Source organism: Gymnogyps californianus, chromosome 1, assembly GCF_018139145.2.
Source record: "Gymnogyps californianus isolate 813 chromosome 1, ASM1813914v2, whole genome shotgun sequence".
In the NCBI taxonomy this organism is placed as follows: Eukaryota; Metazoa; Chordata; class Aves; order Accipitriformes; family Cathartidae; genus Gymnogyps; species Gymnogyps californianus.
Genome location: NC_059471.1, coordinates 167,595,652 through 167,614,066, shown reverse-complemented (window position 1 = coordinate 167,614,066; position 18,415 = coordinate 167,595,652). Strand labels below are relative to the sequence as shown.

Sequence of the window (18,415 nt, the reverse complement as noted above, 5' to 3'; positions counted from 1 at the left end):
GGGTGGGAGGCCTGGATCTTACATCAGCCGCTCTTTAGTGCATGCACTAATCCATATTTTCTATTTTGTAGAACAAGTAGGAAGTAATAAATTGAAAACCCACAGCACTTCTATGCTAGACATGCCATAATACATCCTATCAGAAAGATATTTTCATTCCCAGTGTTGCCAGCTTACTATAAATCTTATGATATTTGGGATTCTTCTTAAACACAGTCCCAGGAACTGAATCTTTACCTCAGCTTCCATTTAAAACTAAGTATCTAGCAATATGTCATACCTGAGCAGCAAATGTCACAAATGAGGAGGCAAATAAAAAGAACCTCTGTCTTTAAAACAAAATATCTAGTATTTGGGGTAATGTTCCTTCCACATCACATGGAATTATGCTGTTGGATCCCATGTCCCATAAATGCAACCTTTGCATGAAGCAACATCAATAGAGGAGTGATTTAAAAGTTGCACAGGGATTTTTTTGGTGGGGGAGAAGTCTCTCTACACATCCAAATAGGAACTGTAGACTGCAATCCCTGAGTGAGGAATGCCACTGCTATGTCTCAAGAGGGTTGGGTTTACCTGACCCTCCCAGTGGGATACCTGGCGGTGGCAGGAGGGAGCCCGCTCCACTCCCAGGGGAGCAGAGAAGGTGCCCTGCAGCGCCTTGCGCATGCCATGGAGTAAAAATATTCTGCTCTTCAGCCAGACCGCTCTGGCTGTCTGCAGTCTGGGCACATCATTAGACACCCTCTAACAAATTTCCACAGCGTTTCAATTTCCTTATGGGCTGTCATGAGCAACTCTTGCTCTGCTGATTACTTCACATGTTTTTTTGTCTTAGCGGTGCAAGAAGCCTTAGCTACTTGGCATTCCGCAGATGCAATAACGTAGCCCTGTATATAAATAAAGCAGCAGCCATGAACATGCTGCACTCAAGTAACCGCTTGCACCACAATGACCTCGATTTATAAATACATAAAAGTCCCTTTGCAAGAAGTACCCTAGTATGTTTACACGTGAGAGGCAATGAAAGGACATCTTTATATATATCTCCACAGTGGGAAGGAAAATGCTAATGAATGAGGCTGAGAGCGACAAAATAGGCTCTGAAGTCAAAGTTGCCTGAGGAAGTCAACAAAACCAATGAAAGATTTGCCGCCAGCAAAGCCTTCTCGATGAGTCACGGGCCCATCTTGGACCACTGCAGCCTCCACCCGCTGCAGCTGCAAGGGCCCGCACCTTTGTCAAGATACAAGTGTCCACAGCGATAAAGTGGGGCCCTTTGGGAAGCAAATGCCCACGACATTGAAGAGACATGTGTGATCCACAAAAAGCCTGTTCCTCACAGACCTTCAGAAATAGACACAGCTGCAGAGGCCGTGGACAGGGACCCGCAGTGCTCGTGCACGTGCGCCTTCCCCGGGTCCCTGCACCCGGCTAGAGGTGCCATGGTCCAACCTCCAATTGGGAGCCCGACCTTGGCCAGAGTTTCTCCCCCTGAGCCTGGAAGGCATCAGGAGATGGTTCACAAAATGACAACACCAGTAAATTACAAACAGAGGGAATAAATGGATGGGAGACTCAAGAAGTGTATACACATGGGAACAAGCCAACAAACGGGAATATGGCAGAAAAAAAAGCAATAAACAAATATTAAAAACATAACCACATTTTTATTTGGTTGTAAATGAAAACCAAGGTGGTAACACTGCATGAAGTGGTCTGTGGTTTCTTTCCAAAAGAGACTGATGGACTCTACCCAGTATCATCTGACCTGGATGCGTGAAAATGCATCTATAAGCACTCTACAATAATGACCTATCGATATTAGTGATTCACCTATCTGGATCATGGGCATTCGATAAATTCAGTACTGCTTTATTTGATTTCTGCTGGTGGTTTTACTCCTTTCAATGTATTTTACAGGAACACAGGAAAAAAATCATAAGAATAAAAAGAATGTAAGGTTTGCTGTCTTCTCCAAATAGAGAGACAGCAAAAGCAATGGGGGACATGCACCGCCTTACAAAAGGGCATGTGATGTCTAGGTAAGTGTTTAACAGAAAAGTTAAGGTTTGCATTAGGAGTCTGCAGTGTCTCTTGGTATGCAGGCACTAAATAGAAGTGGCTAATTGGTCTGTATTATGGGGCCCTGTTGAATCTCCACATCACTGGAAGCTATCATCTGGTTTATTTAGTGCCTGGACAACGCTCTGAAAATGTAGGCCGTAAAGGCGGTGGTGGAGCTCTGCCAGCGCGTCCAGGACCTCATCCCTTTGCCTCCTGAAAAATTTCACTTAAGCCTGGCAAGCAGCTGAAGTTAGGCACTGCCTGCCTGGTGCTGGGGCTGAGGCGAAGGGGAGCCCTTGTCTCCCACCTCCCGGCTCCGGGATTTCCAGCTGTGTGCCCAGCATCACCTCACATCTGCTTGTGCCCACAGGCCCCAGCTGTTGCTTGCAGTCACATGCAGCTGCAGCGCAAGCTGAGATGCTCCATGCTGTACCCATTGCCCGGTACACCTCTGCCAGCCCCAGCCACTGCGTGCCTGTGCCCTGTCCCCCTGTGCCTCCCTCCACAGCCAGCCCAGCCCGTCCAACAGCCCAGGCCCTCTCCCATAGGGACTACCCAAAAGTGGCAACTGCTTTCAGCCTTGGCTGGTCTGGTTTAGAGAAGCTTAGCTGGGAAATTTTATTGGGCCAATTAAGCTTTCCTTCTCAAAAGATGTAAAAGTTAAAAGTAATCATTTCTCTTGGTAAACATTACAGAAAGCTCACAGGGGGCAATAAGGCTGATTTGTGGAAATGAGTAATTGAAAAAATAATAATAATGATGCAACATGTGTGTGCCCACTGGTGCTGTCTATAATGTCAACCTGCCACAGTGTCTGCTTTTACCTTCCACCCAAGAAACTGCATTAGGAGCAATAAACTCATCATCACCACAAAAGCCTGATTAGACTTTTCATTTTTTCACTGGCAGATGGAGTTAGATGTAAATTTAGCTGCAGAAATCCAGTGCCAGCCAGGTGCTCCCACTGCAAAGAGGGTGTCCTCACACCTCCTTTGCACACTTCTGCTTGGTCACCCTTCAGTGGTGCAGAGGAACCTTAGTACGGAGACTGCTCTCTACTCATCCCCCTGTGCCTTCCCAGGAAAGAGTAATTAAGCTTATCACCCAACAACACATGCAAGAAAGACCGAGGTGAGACTGTCTTACTGCACGTGTGAGGATGGCTTGACTTTCAAGGTTTGCTGTACCAAGCGGCAAGACTCACGCCGTAGCAATAAATCCTATTTGGTACCTATGGGGAGCAGCGACAGTGCCACCTGCCCTGGTCCCTTTGGGGACTGCTTTCTACAGCGGGAAGCCTCAGAGAGAGGAGCTGCCTGGTTTAACAGGGCTCCCTCAGCCCTGCCAGTGCAGGAGCAGCTCAGGCGCCCTGTCTGTCAGACGCATGGTCTAACCACTAGACCTAGTGCCTACAACAACCAACATATTCCCTGCCCACATACGTCCTCTGAGAGAGACAGATACTCTGCAGACAGGTTTTTCTTGTCTCCCAGTTTCAGTATTGAGGGCTCAACCCCATGCTAGCATTTACCCTCCAGGTCAGTATTTTAGTTTCCAGGGATTTTCTGCATCAGTGTGGTCAACTTCTGCCAGGCTCTCTCCTTGGCTTTTCCCAGAGAGGAGAGCTGTGTCTGCAGAGGAGTGTTTCGCTTGCGAAGCCTTCCCATATCTTTTAGGTTAGTTCCCTACTGAAATAGGCCTTGTGCCATTGCACTGCATGTGTATCTATGTGTCTGTCCATCAGTCCACCCTAAAAACTTTTGAGACCACTGGCTAACTTCAACCACATTTGGGTGATACATCTTAAAGGTGTTAAGCTCCTAAAAGTTTTATGAAAACAATCTTGTTCCTTCACAAAATCAAGCCTGGTGGACTCCTCCCCCTGTGAAGAACGCTGCTAGAGCCACAATGCTGGTATATTCTATAGACAAAACAGACTTATTTGATGTATTACCACACCAAACAAAAGAGCTTTTAAGAGAGAAACCCATGCGCATCTCTGTGCTATGTTCATTGCAATGACCCTAGGCTAAAAAAAGACTTTTTTGGCAGACGCTGTAAGTAATTCACATGGTGTGGGAAGTTCATCGGCCTAAACTGGGCAGGTATCACCCACCAGCTCCTCTAATACATTTCTTTGTTTTTCTGCCTGTCAGACCAAGTGGACTGCAGGGAAGAAGAGCCTCTCTTTTTCTCACGGAGAGGTCTGACCACCCCCTACATGTGCACATTCACGGCGCACACTTCAGCATCACTGGGGTGAGATGAAACAGCAACAGAAATTGGGAAACCTGCCTTGCCACTGCAGAGAGGTGACCATCAGAAACACTAAGCTCACAGTGAGCAGTGGAGCCTGTCTTTCAGGCCACAGCGTGAAGCACTCTGTCCATATCCCCAAGCAATGGTGACAGAAATCCACGGTGTACCACCAACAGCAGCCCCTGAGCTCCTTGAAACACTGGAGAAATGGTACTCCTGCAGCTCTTAAGACTGCTTCATATATTTTGACAAAGAATAGCATTTGGCCCATGCCTACAGCCCTTCTGCAATCTTTTACAGCACATAAAAGAAGGCAAATAATCCCCTGTCTCACCATCCAAAAGTTACGCAATCTTACAAAGACTTCAGGAGGAAAATCCTGCTATTTCAAATAACCAGCCCTTGCGGGGGCCTTGGCAAATTAATTTATACCAAGGCAACTTTTATCTTTTGAGAAACTCAAGGCATTCTTCTGCCATTCTCAAAAGCGAGAAGCTGTCTGGGAAGAGCTCCTACTCACACGCAGCAGCCGGCTGGTGGGGGCCTGGAAAAGGCATGAGGAGAGCTAAGCAAGAGCCTCAGAATTTCTCCAGGATCCTTGACATCTCTGGCAATAATCAATCAGGCGAGAGCCGTCTTCTCAGCTTCCCTTCAACATCCTGCCGCACAATTTCATTAGATGAAAATGAAACACTGCTAGGTCATGCCTGTCTTCATGCAGACGATGATCACAGCAGTAATATTCTTACCAGAAAAATCTCCCTACAGCTCAAAACATTTGGATTTCTTCACCTCCAGTTTACAGTGCTTCTCCAAGAATTGATAGTTTATTCCACAATGGCTTTATTTTGCCTAATCACTACTTTCACTCATCAAACAGATAGTAACATTCTGTTTCTTGGCTCACAAAACCCTCCAGATGCATGATATCATGGGCTATGCACTATCAAGGAAAATAATTACTGCTTTTTTCTCATCTTCAGAATCACCGTTTCCAAGGCTGCACTATCCCACATAGGAAAATGAACCAGCGCATTTCAGGTGATGATATGAAGAAGTCCTTTGACCCATCAGCACAAAAGATGGTATTTAAATACTCTTCCCTCCAGCAATTCCCCTCCTTTCCCTGTCCCCACAAAGATTTATGTTCTCAGCCTTGGCCTGCCGGCAGTACCTGTTGTGTGTATGGAAGACCAAGAAAACCTGGAGCTACCTCCAAAGAGCCAGACAGAGAACTGGACTTGCTTGTTCGTAGGCAGGGCTGTAAGAAAAGCTGGCTCACTCCCCAGAGCTGCAGAATAACCCCTTTAACAGCTTCTGAGCATGACGCGCCACTGCAAAAGCCTGCAAGGCAGCAGGTTAGCGTTTCAGTATCTGCAACAGTACTAAGGATCAAGGGGATTTCTTTCAGCCTAAGAGTAACCCGATTTCATTAATATTTTTCAATTGGTCTTGTCTATAATGAAAAGGTTTTGTGTCTACAGAACTGGCCGCTTAAACCATCGTTACCATGAGCTACACTTAATTTTAGGAAAAAGAACACCTGTCTGAATTATATGCAAATACGCACCATCAAAAAAGTAATGAGAAACAGCACCCCCCTTTCAACCCATGGCTATAGATTTTGACCACAGCAATTAGGGATGCTGTGGAGAGACTGGTGATACAGAGTCACGGCATATGTGTCTAGTAAGTTTGGTTTTGGACATTAACTTCTTTTCTTCCTGGAAATGCTGCCCAGGGATAATTTGAGGACCTCACCATTTGTGTAGGATTTTGAACGTTAGTAGACTGGATATCTCACGCCGACACCCATTGTGCATGGCAATTAATCTCAGATTAGGTCGCCATGAGCTTTTGATCCAAAACTTCTGAGATGTGTCAGTTCACTGCTTTAGGTTACACACTTCCCGTGTAACTGGTTGTATCCAGGAATCCCAAAGAGAAACATGGCAGCCCCACTTTCCAGCCAGTGAACTGGGAGCTGAATAAGTGAGCCAGTCCTCCCTTCATGCCAAAAATGAACTGTGAAATGAAGCAGTGGGGTGTAGTGCCTGAAGAGAGGCTCTGGCTGCACTGCTAAAATCTTCCGGCACTTTTCTCAAGGGAAGCAATAGTCCCACTAACAAGGCCAGATGCCAGTTTAGAGAATTAAATTCTGCCTACCCAAATTCCTCTTGTTTCGTGTGGGTACAGTGCTCTTCAATTCCTACATAAGAAGTTTGGAAAGGGTCTGCTGGAGCCCTGGGACCCATTCTCTCCTGCTTTTGGCAGCCTACAATACACCCCCTTTCACAGACTGGTCAAGGTCCCTCCGAGGAATAATTTGTTTTAGCCATAATTGGAGGTCGATCCAGAAGCCCTGATCTGCAGTTTTTAGAAACTTGCTGTTCTAAACGGGGGACTGCTGATACGCACTGTTAAACACTGGCTATGCTCCATCCCAGAGGCGGCTGCATTTCAAGAGCTGGCCAAGCAGAGGGCCAATCTCCAAGTGCCAAAAGCGCTGGGAAAGCCCGGGAGAAAAGGAGACGATGAGACCTTCCTGTGGGCTAGCTGTAAGAGGGGGGATCATGCGGAAGACCACCAGGCAGGTTGGAGAAGCGTCTTGCTCCTCGCATGCCCTGGTCCTCCAGAGATGCTGAGCACCCGGGAGGCCCGGCAAAGGGACACATCATTCCTCTGGGACTGCCCGCGGGAGACGGGGAGGGATTTGTCACAACCTGACCCAGAGATCTGGCAGTATCACCCCTGGTACTCCACGTATGGAAAACTTAAAAAGCAGGTGCCAGTGCCCAGAAATCAGCAGTTGTGTCGCTCAGCCTTGATGGTGACCAAACTCTAGAGGGAAAGTATCTTTCATAGTAAAATTTCCTGGAGACCAAAGGTTCGTCTCCACATGTACCCAGAACTGCCCTCGTCTCCTGTCCTCCCAGGCACAGGTAAAATCTAAGCTCAGGTTTCCCTTTTTTCCCTGAATCTTCTTTTTGCTGCCCCATTATTTAAAAGGAGATGCTCCCCCCGACCCCACTATGTTAAAGCCAGTGGAAACCCCGCACAGGGCTTGGGAAGACAGGCTTCCCTGCCAGGAGGGAAAGCTCAGGGGCCAAGCCAAGAGATGCATCTCGCCACAGCCGTCAGCAAGGTGGCCGACGGGGGGACGGCATCCCGCTGGTGTGCCGCTGCTGCCATCGCTGCCGCAAGCAGCGAGCCCTGTGCGGCGCTGGCTGGCAAGCACGCACCCTGCTCGGCTCTCACAAACCCTCCCCAGCCACCCTGCGCTGAATGGCCAGCTGCCGCAGCCTGGGATTTCTAGGTTCCTACATCATTTCATTGACTCTGGCCTGACTTCATTTACTTCGTCTCATTAACCATTCCCCTAGAAATCATTATTCTTGTGCTTATGAAATAACGGCCCCCATGTCTTGCTAAGTTCACTGATATAATGCAAAGAGCTGGGCTGGGTCTGGCCATCACCCCCATCACCCCTAGCCCCTAGCTGAACAGACTCTCCTTTGCACGTGGCATTTCTGTACAGAGCCCAACAATTCGTGTTTTCCCAAAGACAGAATGATCAGGAAGATGCTGTTAAAGAGGTTTTTTTTCCTACAAAATGCAATTCTACAAAGCATAGAGATGGGACTTGAAAACATACTTCCCTAGCCATGTCCTCACGTGTCCTGAGCACTGCTGAACACCAGCCAGGATCCCTCTTTCCTTCTCGTCAGTTTGGGCCTTTGTTTCCTCTCTGTGCAGACATCAGTGGCACAGGATGATTAAAAAAGCTGTTTGCAGCCCTCTAATGGGCTGATGTCCTAGGCTGTTTTGAGGTCATTCTTGCATATTTGCCCAGGTTCTTCGTGGAGTCCCAAGTCCTGCAAGTGACTGAACGCAAATCTCCCGTGACCCATGAGTTCCTTGGAGGATCTCAGAGCAATGAAGATGTAGCTTCAGTTAAGGACAGCAGTGACGATAGGCTTAAAAACCAAGCTTATTCAGGCCTAAAAGACAGGCAAAAAAAAATGGGCAAAAGCTTCTAGGCTGCAACAGAGTGTTTCTACAACCCAAAATTAGTGCTCCAAAATAAAAATCACTGAGCATCTTTAACTCCTGTTTGTGTCAGCGAGTGTTGCAATTCCTGACTGCCTATCAGGGCCAAGCTTGGGAGTAGCAGGACACAATTTACTTCTCCTCTACACAGCTAATTTCAGGTAGAACCAGTAGGACTGGTGTCCAAATCCTTAAGGAACAGAGGCAGGCTGCATGCAGTAACAGTGCAAGGCAAAACATTTGAAGGTTTTTCTGCTACAGAAGGCACGTGAGATCAAGAAAATGCTCAGTAAGACACACAGCCCACAGTAAAACAGTGGTATGTGATGTTTCAAAAGTTAAAAGCACGTTAGAATTTGTTACTGGAATATAGTCAAGCTGCAGATACGCCTCTCCTATTAATAGCAAACAGCAACAATAGCTGAGGTCTCCAAGTGATTTATTAGCAGTATTCTGAATAGATGAACACTCAAATAAGTTACTAATTTACTAAAATCTTGTCAAGGAGACTCTGCTTCAGTAAGTCCTTTTATCCTGGAGCTTGTCTAAATGGGAACACTCAGGCGAGCTAATCTGAATTGACCACAGATGGGAATGTAAAGTGAATGAGATAATTGCATTGCAGAGTGGACAGTCACTCTCGCTCACAGTTAAAGAATTAACATCTGCTAAGGGCCCCTTGTCGACGAGCCCTTAACAGTGATCTCTAGCCGAGGATAATTTTAAGATTAGAGTGTAAAAGAAGAAATATTAATATGATCTGAACTATGGGAGGGAAGATAGCCTTTTATGCATACTAATAAAATTGGCGTTCCTGTCTGAGCATGAAGCTGAAAGAGTTTATTTCTGCATCTTGTTTACTTAGATCAGATTATATTTGGCTGGTGAATCCAGTTCTGATTTCCCTTGCAATAATGTGGCTGAAGGGTTACACCCTGGAAAACAGTGGAAATACTCTGGATTTGTAGCACATTTGTATGATCCAGGCTAGAACTTGGCCTTAGCCTTTCTCTTAAAACACTGATGATATAAGGCCAGCATTTAGAGGTTTCTGCCTTTGCTAAACAAACTGCTGCTGTGAAACAATTAATTCACTAAATTAAGCATGGGGAAAGTCTTTAGTGACCCCTTTGAGTGCAGCTGATCCAAAATTATTCCCTGACAGGGAAGGAGTTTCTTGTCCCCTTCACAGTGTTGCAAATCCGACCCCTCAAATTGGCAGATGCTTGAAGCTTGCTGGAAACCCGGGTTGACTGTACTGAGGTTTCCTCCTCCTTCTCGCTTCTCCTTCGCCCGTACTGGACGGGCCCCACAATGGGGGACAGCCTGGCCCTAGGTGTTGAACACTCAGAGCTCCTGAAAGCAGTGCCAGCCTGTGGGTGGATTTCTGAACGGGATGCAGTGAGTGCCTGGGGATGCTGGGGCAGGAGGCGGGCACCCACCATCTGCTTCTTTTCCTCTGTTCCCTACCGAGGAGGGGCTCAGTTTGTTTGGCTCCTGGATCCTTGCAGAGAAGTCATTGCTTTCCTGGCTGCTGAAAGGGTGGTTCTTCTTTGCATGAGGCCAGACTACAGCCAGGCTGCTCCGGCACGGGGCTCAGCTCGGCAAAGTCTCTGAGCACGTGCTGACCTGTGAAGTCATGCTTACTTCCACTGAGAAAGCCTTTAAGACCAAACCCAGGGCATCAGTGCAGTGTTCCTGACATCAGTACTGTGCCATGCAGCCTTCAACCTCTTTCCCCTATAGTTCTGTCCAGATCTGTCCTTTCCTTCCTAATCTCACCATTGGGCTGTTGATCCTCCAGCTCATGCCTGCTTCAGGGTGGAGGACTCAGATGCATCCAAAGCAGAGGATAACCATGCCCGGTGGTTTTGCAGCATCAGGGATAGGTAGCAAAGAAGAGCAGAGACCTGCCAAGTCCCTGCTGAGGTGACTCTACCCATCAGTAGACCTGCCAAGTGCCACACATGGCATGTGATGTTACCTCTGCTGGCTCCCACCGCTGTGGTGGCACCCAGCTTGGGTGACTGCAGCACAGTGCCACCCTCTGAGCACAGATCAGTCTCCCAATGTTCTCCACCACCTCGGTCCCACCACCTCAAAGGGAAGCCCAGAGCCACTCTACTACAGAGGAAAGATGAAAGGTGTCCCCCAGAGCCATTTCAGCATCTCTCATTTCTCCACCATCTCTGAGCTCTGGATCTTTGAAATAAACCCAGAGGCTTGGCAGCTTGCTTTCTGTGCTGTCATAAATCTCCTCAAGATCAACATCATGGCAAGTTGTGATGAGGAAGGATTTTTGTCATAGGAGTTGAACTAGGCATCTAAGGAATGACTCATGATGATGAGGGCAGAAGAAATGCAAAAAGCCTGATCCTTCTTTTCAATAAAAACTGAAGCAGATACACCTTTGCTCCAAATTAACACAGGTGATTTATTAAAAAGAGTCCCTAAGCCCCTGAGTACTATGAGCTTCTGCATGCTGCTGCCTTGAAACAAGGCTCGCAGGCACCATAACAATCGGCAGAAATGCAGGCAGATCAGCACCACCTGCTCTTTGCAGAAGGCTAAAGCCAGAAACCACCAGCCCAAACAGCCACAGGTCTGTGCCAAGCTGTGGTGCCATCTGGGGTGAGCCGCCATCTCCAGAGGCCTCCCCTGTGGCAAACTGCTCTTCCAAGGGGATGGGTGGCAGTGTCCGAGCTGCCAGCAGCAACCGAGCTGCCGGCAGCGTGCAGAGACCCCACCATCCCACAAAATCCTGCAAGCCCTGACTCTGTGCCTGGAAATGTACATGCGGCGTTGAAATGTTTGAAGTGGGAGAATGTGGTATACAGACGGTGTGATACACAGTTTGGATCACGGGTCACAGTTGTTACATTGCAGTTAAACAACTCTAAAAAGTTAAAAAAGAAATCCAGTAGCACTCGCAGAATTTATGTTTGTACTTTAAAGAAAACTGCGGCAACCAAGCTGCAATTAAATAATACCCTTCAGACCTGGACATTTCAGATGACTGCATATTTGAAACCACTGTTTCAAGTGAAATTACTGTTTCCATATGTCTGAAATTAGGTGCTACCAGAAGTGGGAGTAAAGCACAACATAACTCCAAACAGAACACAAAACTCCGATGTTTCTTTAGGTGAGATACATGTTGCTATTGGCAGTTACAAGTAATTGCTGGAATGTAGCACACTGTAATAAATTAAATGTGATATTTGCTAAGCATTCAGGCTTGCCATCTGGTCACCAGAGAGCTGCTGTTATTACTTTGCAGGTAAAAAGTGGTATTTAAGTGCAGGGAGCTGAAGTGTGCCATATAAATAAAATCTTATAAGCTCCAGTCCCTTGGACTCAACATTTGTTTAAAACCTGGAATAATTAGATGATCTTGACTTTTATAGCTTCTTTGCAATAACACAGACTAAAGCAATGCCAAAAGAAGAGATACCGCAGAGGCAAGCTCAGTAAATAGCCTGTTTTTGCAGCATGCTACTGCAGACGCATCAAACATCACCAAATTCCTTTTCTTCTTGAGATAGGCATTGGTTTCTACACACAAGACCTTGATCCTGCTGTCCCCACACATTGCACCAACCTGCAGAGGAGCCGCCCCAAGGTCGGGATTTGCACAGGTTCTCGCCAGGCACAGCCCCCGTCCTGGTGTGCAGCTACATCACTGGGCTGACTGCAGTGAAAACTGCACCGGGGTGCTAGCTACGTGGGACCCAGCACAAACGAGGCAAATACCGCCCTGAATGATGCCCTGGGTTTCTCATCCCTGAGAATGATCCCTGGGAAAGCTGAAAAAGCAGCGCGCAAGTCAGAGTACCCCAGACATGTACCACTGGCTGGCCCGAGAGCTATAGATTTCAGCCCCTGCCCTGTATCACAGGCTGGCCTTATGATTCAGGTGGTGGGACACAGAGGCTGGCAGAAGTGCTGAGCGCCTGGAAAATTCCCAGTGGTGTCCGTCCGTCCTTTCTTTGGTAGGTCCCACTTTGTAGCTAGTCCCGATTCAGAACCACAGAATGGTTTGGGTTGGAAAAGACCTTCAAAGATCATCTAGTCCAACCCCCCTGCCATGGGTAGGGACATCTCCCACTAGATCATGTTGCTCAAAGCCCCGTCCAACCTGACCTTGAACACTTCTAGGGATGGGACATCCACAGCTTCCCTGGCCACCCTGTTCCAGTGTCTCACCGCCCTCATCGTAAAAGATGTCTTCCTTATATCCAATCTAAATAAATTTCAGTTTAAAACCATTGCCCCTTGTCCTGTCAGAACAGGCGCTGGTGAAGAGTCTTTTTCCATCTTTCTTCTAAGCCTCTTTATTTCACTGCAAAAGGAAGTTCAGGCAGCTTTTCGAGGGCATGAGCAAAGGGAGGCAGGAGAAGACAGGAGGATAGCACTTTCTCTCACCAGCCATTTGATTTAAACCCTTTGCTGGGCTAATGAAATAACTATCCTGGGTCTGTCTGGCAGGTCTGGAGATCCTTGTTTCCAAGCTGATGAGAGCACGGAGCAGCTTCTCCTAGAGCAGGACATTGGCTGCCTCCCAAGATGCAGCTAAGAGATGCACTTTGGTGAACAAACAGCTCTCCATATTTCTGCAGAGAGTGGCTTCCTAGCCAGAGCATGACTAGAAGTGACCCCAAATGATTGCAAAGGTGTCTGAACAGGTGATTTTTCTCAGACATGAATGCTGGTCTCCAAGGACCAGGCTTTCACCTCAAAACCAGTTCTCAGCAGAAACTACAATGATATAACCGACTCCCTGACTCACTAGTCAGACTGGCTCCTTTCTCTGTGTTAGGTCAGAGGGGAATTTTAAGTTTGATTAAACTTTCAGACAAGCTCATTAAATTGGGCCACTAGAGGGAGCAGCCTTTGAAGTCCAGAGTTGGTCACTGGGGACGCCTCCCCACCAGTGGGGACCCTGGAGGGCAGCCCCGCAGCCGTGGCTGCCAGGGGAGAGTCTCCAGCACTGTGGGACAGGCTTAGGCACCAAAGGGAAGAGCCTTATTGGTAGCACCTCCAAGTGCATGATTTATTATCTGCTGTTTCTGATATTGAAAATAATCTTTTTTCACATCTATTTTTCATATATATTTTTCCTCTTAGCAAATGTGATGTTTTTCTTCATTTTTTCATGCTCATTTCACATGAGAATAAGTGTGCACAGAGAAAAAAAAGATGAGGTATAAGGCTTCTTAATTACCTGGCTAACGTGGCTTACGGGAACGGTACTTCAGTGTGGCCAGTAGCTATTTTGAATGATTACACGCTTACTTCTCAGGGAAGGCGGTCACTATTTAAAGTGAATCTGGTGACCATTAATTTTAACATAGTTGCATTTTGGTCAAAGTCAGACTGATTTGCGTCACCGCGAAACCACACGACTGCAAGGACTGGAGAAGACTGTCAAGAGCGACGTTCCTTTTGGCTTTCCCGAGGAGTTGGCAGCATCCACCTTGTTTGCAGTTGTGTGGGGGGTTTTACCGTGTGAGAAGACAAGAGTTTTTCAGAAAAGAGGGGGATTACGAACTCAGCAAAGCGAGGGGCAGAGCGGTGCCTACCTCACCTAGGAATGAATTGCGTTAATTCACCCTGTGAAATAAATCCGATGACAAAGGACGCCGGTGCAGTAAAATAAGAAGTGTAAATGCTGGAGCAGAGATTGCAGAGGGAAAGGGGGACTGGAGTGAGGGCTTTCTCTTCCCGACCCCGGCAGACCTACCTCTCCTCCGGTGCAGGGGAAGGGACTCGAATATCTGGAAGTGCAAATGGCTCCTCTCTGCCTCACGTCATCCTCCAGCCCAAAGGTGGCTGAGCAGTTAGCAGCAAAGTATTTGTAAGGCTTCCACGTCTCGCCGAAGTCCTGGGAGCGCTCCAGCACCATGGCGGCCGGCCTGGGCGACTTGAAGACCAAAATCAAGTGAGTGAAGTAGAAGGCGGCTTCCAGGTCCAGCCGGATGGTCTCGCGGGGGGTGTCCTGGGCCGATTGCCACCAGGTGCGGGGCTGGCGGAAGGGGGAGTCGGCCATGGCAGCGGCGGGGTGGGCCAGCCCCGCATGGGCCCCGTTGCACCGGCCGCAGGTGGGGAGCTTGCAGCGGCGCTGGGCGTCCTCGGTGTAGGCGCAGAAGGGCTCAGCGGCATGGTGCCCGCAGGCCGTCTCCGTCCGCAGCGCCCGCCCGTGTGCCAGGTTGCCCATCCGGGGGTTGCAGGCCTTTTCGCAGGGGCTGCCCGCTCCTGCCGCGCCGCCCAGACCTGCAAGGCAGAGAGCGGGGGGCTGAAGCTGGCTCCCCAGGTGGGCGCACCCCACCCCGTCGGAAGCAGACGTGCCCCGCAGCACGCTTTTCAGGGACGCTGCCCCTGCCGAGACCACCGCCAAGCCCCAGAGGGGCCAAGGGAGAGCGTGGCACTGCTGCTCAGCTCTCCCCTCTGTGGAGCTCGGTGTGTCTACAACAGCAAAACAAACCAAAAAAGCCCCAGGGCTTCCCTGCACTTGGGAAAATCCCTACCAAAAGTTGCAGAGCGGAGCAGGCAGCACAGGAGGAGAGATGCCTCCACCTCGCCCTCCCGCCTTGAGGGACCCAGAGCAGGGCTGAGGCTTTGGGGGCAATGACCGTGGCCATGCCAGCCCTGCCCCAAGGCCTGGATCAAGGGGATCCAGGTGGTCCTGGGGAAGGGGAGAAAAGCACAAGAAAGACAGGCTGCCGGCGACACCGGGGCAGCTAAGGCGGCATGCTGGCGGGAGGCCAGGAGACAGCCACGTGGGACAGCATTGCTGCGCCCTGGTTCACTGTGCAGCAGATGGGGTGTCGGGGGTGCGAGAGCTGGTAGGAATATCTCCTGCCACCAATGACCTCAAATCTTCACACCCTTTCCCACCCCTCCACCCCTACCCCAAATCTCCCTACAGTCCCAAACTGCTGCTGAGGTCAGGGTTGAATCAAAGCACCGCTCAAGTTTCGGAGGCTGTCACTGGTGTGTAAAGGGGAAAAAAAAAAATAATCCTTGGTTGAAATGATGCTGGCAAGCTGCCTCGCAGCTGAGGCTCTGTGGTTTTTGTTCAAGTTTCTCTGGAAGCCTTGTCAATTTAAAAATCCACAGTTAAAGTGTCAACGAAAAATAAAATCACCATGGGGTTTGGTGTGAAACCATCTGCAATGTAACCCTCCTGGTGCAGGAATGTTTGATTATGGGCTCTCCATCTCTTTATTAATAAATGTAACAGTAGGTCAAGGCTGTATTTGATGAACCATAACTATTTAACATAAAAAAAAAAAAAGCTCTGATGACTTGGATGTGGGCAGACCAAACCATTTGAGGTGCATAATGTCTTCTTTATCACCAGGCCAGTCATACATAGTCAGCTTTGTGCACCAATTATTATGGCTTCTTCTTGACATTTTTGTTATGTCCAAAGGTCGTTTCAGTTTAGCATCCAATAAATCCTTTATTTGGGGTTTATTCAGCTTTTGTCTACAGTGTCATTGTTGCAATTAAGCTATATTACACACTAGCAGAGGCTAAGCCTTCACAGCCTGACAGTGTTCCTCACTCCTTCTGCTCCTCAAGAAAGACCCTGGAAAGAAAACATTTCTACCACCAAAGGTCTATACAGGTTTTCTATACCGATTATTCAGAACAGATGTGGACTGCTGCTCGTTATGCACCCATTACAAAGAACTTCTGAATCCAGTCTCTGGATTTCACCAGGTAAGCGGTCCTGGGAAATTTTTAGTGAACAAGAAATGCTCAGTCAAGTTAGCTTTCTACAGGGACCTGGTAAAACTGTGTCTGAGATGATCTATATTAACTGTGAAGAATACATTTACTCTAGAAAAGTAAACAAATATAACTGTAAAATTAATGTAATATCACTTACATCTCCTCAACATCTTTTTCAAAGCGTTGTATAAACATTAACTAACCTATGCAGCTCTCCTGAGGGGTAGGTAAGTAAGTGCTATTATCGTATTATCAGTTAGGCTTGCCACAAGTTGGCCTAATTTATGTCTTTGGCTGCTTTCCTGGATTCTTTGGCTACGTGTAACATAGCGCAGTTAGCCACTAAACAAATAGATGAACATTTACTGCGGTTCCCTCAGTTGCGGGATTGCAAAGCAGATTTGGGAAGAGGTAAAAAGAACAGGGCTCAGTCAGCACCCTGAGACAGGTCAAGATTATTGTTTGTGTTCATCGGGTCCTTTTGTTTTTTTGCACATCACTGATTACTGCCCCCGGGGAGGCAGTGGAGGAAGACCTCGTCAGTGGGAGGTTTCCTGCTGACTGGTGACTGTGGTGGTGGCAGGGCCTGGCGTAGCTGTCCCTGCGGTGGGGGCAAGGCTCTGCCTGAGCCCGGCCAGGAGGGGTTGGCTACCAAATTCCCATGCGAGACCCTGGGAGCTGAGAGCATTCGATTGCTCCCAGCTCCTAGTATGCTCCAGCCCCAGTCATGCACGGTGACTGACTGCAGTTGTCTTTGGGCCAGGCATGGAGGGTCCCTTCCTCACCTGGGGCCAGATTTGGGGCCAGGGACCTTGGCTTCAGTAGGATTTGAGAAATGCTGCTGGCACACAGACCCCACTTCCCGTCCCAGGGGTGGGAAGGGGGGAGAGGAAATCCCCTTTGAAAGGGTGTTTGTTTTCACTTGAATTGGAAAGAGTTGCATGACGGATGCAGAGCACTGCATGTTATGAAAAGTGACAGCTTTCTAGAGTAATGCTGGCTGCCACAGGAATTCAGTAAAAGGACAAATGAGAGCATAAAGATTTCCACACCGTTAGCCACAAGCTCACGACTGCTCTGCCGCAGCCCTGGAAAAGGTGCTTTTCCTTACTTGCACTTAATGAATCTGCCCAACTAAATACTCCCATTCTATATACTGTACATGCCACCGGACTGGGATCTTCAGTAATGAGTAAGAGCATGCAGTGAATACCATGACTCACCTGTAAAACATCCACGGAAAATCATATGCTTCCTGCTTAAGCATTTTAGCAACACTTGCCTTGTGATGTTTCATTTATATCTTGTGCCTGATTAAATGTTTGTTTCCCATCTGGGCTTTTTCTTCTTTTTAAAGAAGAAAATTGGCACTCGGCTTGAGACCGGCCGAGGAAGCGTTATGCAAACTGTTTATGCCCAATTGTCTCTGCTGCGAGGCGGCAGGACCCCGCTGCGGGCAGATCTGAGCCCAAAGTGTTTATGCTGCGGGAAGGGGCTTTGAAAAACCTGCCTGCCTTGCCCGCCGCCCTCCGCACCCCGACGGCTCGGGGCACCGCCGCCCAAAAGCGCCCGCGGACCCCGCAGCGGCTTTCCTCCGCGTCCCGCCGCTGCCCCCCGCAGCGCTCCGCGGCCGGGCCCCGCTCCCGTGGCATCCCCCGGCTCCCCCGCGCTCAGCCCCCGGGCCGAGCTCTCCCGGCCCCGCCGCCCCTCCCGGCCCCGGCTCCCCCGCCGCCCCGCCGGAGCCCCGGCGGGCAGAGCCGGCCCCCGCGCAGCGCGGCGCGCCCGGACCCCTCTTTGTCTGCGGCGAGGGGCGCGGGGCTGGGAGCGCAGCCCCGGCCCCTACCAGTGCCCAAGCCCTTCCACACACGTACACGCATACCTACATACATCGCGTGTACGGACATACGCATACACAGCATGTACGTACATACATGCGTATGTACATGCGTATGTGCGTGTACACAGACACGCGCGTGTGTATATAGCGCGCACACGCGTATGTGGTACTCTATGCCTGCGCACGCCTATGCACGCACACGCGTAGGTGTGCGCATACATACGCACACATACGCACACGTGTGTGTATACACGCGCGCACATACGTACACGCGGCCCCGTGTGCACCTCGCACGCCCGCGGAGGACGGAAAACGCCGAGCGCCGGACGGTCGCGACCCACCTGCAGCCGCGGCGGCGGCGGCGGCGCCCAGCAGCAGCGCCAGCCACATCCCGCGCCCCATGGCCGAGCGCCCCGCCGCCCGCCCTGCGCGCCCCGCCGCCCCGCGGCGCGACCGGCCCCG

At 49.3% G+C, this 18,415-nt stretch overlaps 1 protein-coding gene across 2 annotated transcripts in view; it reads right to left on the bottom strand.

The window, feature by feature from the left end:
- The window catches only part of NTN4 (netrin 4), a 46,779-nt gene extending 32,130 nt beyond the window's left edge, over positions 1–14,649 (bottom strand). Inside the window, exon 1 of one of the 2 annotated variants that reach the window (XM_050914952.1) lies at positions 14,120–14,649. In XM_050914952.1, the coding sequence (XP_050770909.1) occupies positions 14,120–14,593 (474 nt within the window). In that variant the 5' untranslated portion in view covers positions 14,594–14,649. The remainder of the gene's footprint in view (positions 1–14,119) is intronic. The other variant, XM_050914953.1, reaches the window with a different exon arrangement.
- Positions 14,650–18,415: the final 3,766 nt, after the last annotated feature.